Source organism: Poecilia formosa, unplaced genomic scaffold, assembly GCF_000485575.1.
Source record: "Poecilia formosa unplaced genomic scaffold, Poecilia_formosa-5.1.2 Scaffold471, whole genome shotgun sequence".
NCBI lineage: Eukaryota > Metazoa > Chordata > Actinopteri > Cyprinodontiformes > Poeciliidae > Poecilia > Poecilia formosa.
The window spans coordinates 260,872-264,238 of NW_006800410.1; the positions used below are offsets into that span (position 1 = coordinate 260,872).

The 3,367-nt window shown below is 48.6% G+C and overlaps 1 protein-coding gene across 2 annotated transcripts in view; it reads right to left on the reverse strand.

Moving 5' to 3' along the window:
* Nucleotides 1–3,367, reverse strand: part of itpr3 (inositol 1,4,5-trisphosphate receptor, type 3) — a 51,888-nt gene that overhangs the window by 8,776 nt on the left and 39,745 nt on the right. The window contains exons 37-43 of one of the 2 annotated variants that reach the window (XM_016664169.1): nucleotides 2,585–2,748; nucleotides 2,249–2,397; nucleotides 2,063–2,171; nucleotides 1,832–1,925; nucleotides 689–864; nucleotides 395–554; nucleotides 53–237 (exon numbers count right to left, since the gene is read on the reverse strand). In XM_016664169.1, coding sequence (XP_016519655.1) covers nucleotides 53–237; nucleotides 395–554; nucleotides 689–864; nucleotides 1,832–1,925; nucleotides 2,063–2,171; nucleotides 2,249–2,397; nucleotides 2,585–2,748 — 1,037 coding nt within the window. Of the gene's footprint in view, nucleotides 1–52; nucleotides 271–394; nucleotides 555–688; nucleotides 865–1,831; nucleotides 1,926–2,062; nucleotides 2,172–2,248; nucleotides 2,398–2,584; nucleotides 2,749–3,367 lie in introns of both variants that reach the window. The other variant, XM_007578216.2, reaches the window with a different exon arrangement.

Genomic DNA, 3,367 nt, shown 5'->3' on the forward strand with positions numbered 1-3,367 from the left:
ACTGACTAACCTGCAGTTGTTAGCTACAGTTGGCTGGTTAGCACTGACTAACCTGCAGGTCGTTGTTGTGGTTCTCACACAGCAGCTGCAGGAACCTCAGGATGGGCTTCATGATGGTGACCGCTGGTCCCATCTCCGCCTCCACCTCCCGCTGCTCCTCTGCCTGCTGCGTCGGCATGGCGGCGGCGGCCGTTACCGGGGCGATGCCTTGACCGTGAACCATCAGAGGAAGTCCTCCTGAACCAGGGAGAGCCAGTGATGTGGAACCACCTTTCCAGAACACACATCAGTAACCGTGAGTAACTAAACCTGAACCCTGGTTGCTAACCCGCTTCTACCACCACCGAGCTAACCCCTGACCTCAAACTACCGGACATCGTGTAACCCCGCTCACCGGCCTCCAGCTCCTTCTCGTTGGCCTTGTGTGTCATTTCACCAACGTTTACAGAAACCGTCGCCTTAATGTCCATCTGAGCTTCTTTCATCCGGTCATGAAGAACCTTGAAGAACTTCTCCGACTTGTTGTCGCCCATCATCAGTTTGTAGAAGGAGTTCTGCAGATAACAGGAGTTTTTATTCATTCCATTGATTTTGCTTGATTTCTTCCTCTGTTCTATGGTTCCAGTTGTGCACTACGGCCATCCGGTCCCGGTGAACTCTGTTGTCTCTGCAGGTCCAGGTGTGCTACCTGGATCTCCGTGTTGCCTCCCTCCAGCAGACAGATGGCCAGCTGGATGCTCTCCTGGAAGATCTTGTCGTTCTTGGAGCTCATCACCAGGTCGGTGAACAGCTTCGTTCCTCCTTCCCGGTCCAGACGGCACTGGATGGCCGCCACCGCTGCCCAGTCGCGCTCCTGTTCGCCACCTGGCCCACAAACGCATCATGACGTTTCTCAGTCAGCCTGACGAGAACTTTGGGTTTTCCACGGAAACACTGGTTTCCATGGAAACAGCCATTTTTTTCTCTCAGAATGGGTCAAAGTTAAAACATTAAAGAGTTTTGTGTGAAAACAAATGAAGTCAACAGTTTATTGTTCGTGCAGGTTACACAGATCAATCTGAAGCTCACTGGAGAACCACAGGGCTGTGTGTTCGGCCCACTGCTCTACTCACCAACAGCCTGATGGTGACAGCAGTAATGGCTTTCATTGCAAACAATAATTAAATAAAGTCATGTCTGTCAGGAAATAACAGGATGATGAAGCGCTGCATGAGCAGAGAGAGAAGACAGAGAGGCTTTGGGTCCGATTAGCATCGGTTAGCATCTCAGCTCTGGTTTCATTTCAGTGAATCCCACAGGACCGACCTGGCCCTGATCCAACACCTATCTTTTAAATAATTATGTTCTTATTATAGACACATCTTTTCATTTATTTATATTTAATTATTTTTTCAAAATGTAACAATTTTATTGATTTTGTCTTTCACAATTTAATAATCTTATTATTAAGTTATTAATTTTTTTTTTGTTTTACTTAAATAATTTTTTAGAAACATCTTTGTTACTGAATCTTAAAGTCCTGAGGATGTGGAGAAATGAAAGGTTGACTTTAAGGTCGCTGTGTTCATATTTTACATCAAATCAGAATAAAAAAATGTCTGGATGGAAAATCTCTTGAAACAAAAAAAATCTGAAAGTAAACATCTTAATATTAGAAAATATTAAAGTTAAGAAAACAAAAGCCTCTGAATAATGAAATCAAACTAGCATTTTTTGTGAATTAAAACTTTAGTCTAATTTGTCCTAGATGAGGGCTGTTAAGAGGCTTTTATTGTGACGGAGCAGCAGGAAGTGTTAGCATCCTGCTAGCAGCAGCAGCTCCCAGTCGTACCTGCGGCTCCCAGTTCAGCCAGGTCGTTCTTCTGGTTGCTCTTCCTGTAGGAGAACAGGTAGTTCTGCAGCAGAACTTTGCGCAGCAGAATTCCCTGAATCAAACCGGGTCAGAAAGAAACAGAAAGGATTGAGTGTCGTTTTTAACCAGTGGATATTAATCTGGTTTTAGCATATTTTCTCAGAAGAAGCGTCAGAATCACAGAGACTGAGCCTCAGGTTGACCTCTGACCTTTTCATCAAAGTCCAGGGTCCTGATGAGCATCTCCTGCAGCGTCCTCAGCACTTTGATGCACAGCTTCTCCTCTGAGGACATGAGCGCCTTGGTGTGCTGGATCAGCCTGCAGAGCAGACACCGCAGTGAACACCATTTCCCAGCATGCCTCTGGCAGCGGCCGCTCAGACCCGGCCGACCTACTTGGAGATGAAGCCGCCGGACTCGCAGCGCTGCCGCGCGTCGGTTCCCTCCAGGAACAGCAGCTCAGGCTGGTGCAGGACGTCCACCAGCACCGACAGCTCCGCGTTGACCAGCGGCTTCAGCCGCTTCTCCAGGGTGTTGATGATGTCCTGGGGACGAGACGGGGACGAGACGGGGGACGTCAGAGAGGACGAGACAGGGGACGTCAGAGAGGAGGAGACGGGGGACGTCAGAGAGGAGGAGACGGGGAACGTCAGAGAGGACGTCAGAGAGGAGGAGACGGGGGACGTCAGAGAGGAGAACTGCTGCCGGGAAGCGTCCGCCGCGGCGGCGTACCTGCAGCTTCTCGATGATGTTCTTGTAGTCGAAGGGGACGGGTCTGGCGCTGCGGCTCGGCGTCTTGTAGGCGGAGCGGTTCAGGGTGCTGACGGCCGAGCTGGACAACACGTTGTTGATCAGCGCCTCCAGCTCCAGAGGGAGGGAGATGGAGCGGTTCTTAGCTGAAGACGCCCAGAAGAAAACAGAAAACGGTTTTTAGGCCTTAAAGACATTTTGTCAACTTTAAAACCTGATTGATTTTGATTTGAAGAGAAAAATTGCAGGAATGTGTCGATTTTCCATGAATTTTGTGAAAAACTGGATGGACTCAAAGAAGGGTTTAAAAATATGATAAGTTCAATTTAAGGAGGAGAAATTCCTCCCACAGTCCAAAAACATGGCCTCTCCAAATTCTCCCTAAGTGTGTGTGTGTGTGTGTGTGTGTGTTGCCCTGCGACAGACTGGTGACCTGTCCAGGTGACCTGTCCAGGTGACCTGTCCAGGTGACCCCGCCTCTCACCCGGAACGTTAACTGGAGAGGCAGCAGCTCCTCCTGACCCCATTAGGGACAAGGGGGTAAAGAAAATGAATGAATGAATGGATGGATGGATGAATTAATGGATGAATGGATGAATGGATGAATGGACGGATGGATGGATGGATGAATGGATGAATGGACGGATGAATGGATGAATGGACGGATGGATGGATGGATGAATGGATGAATGGACGGATGGACGGATGAATGGATGGATGTATGAATGGATGAATGGATGAATGGACGGATGGACGGATGAATGG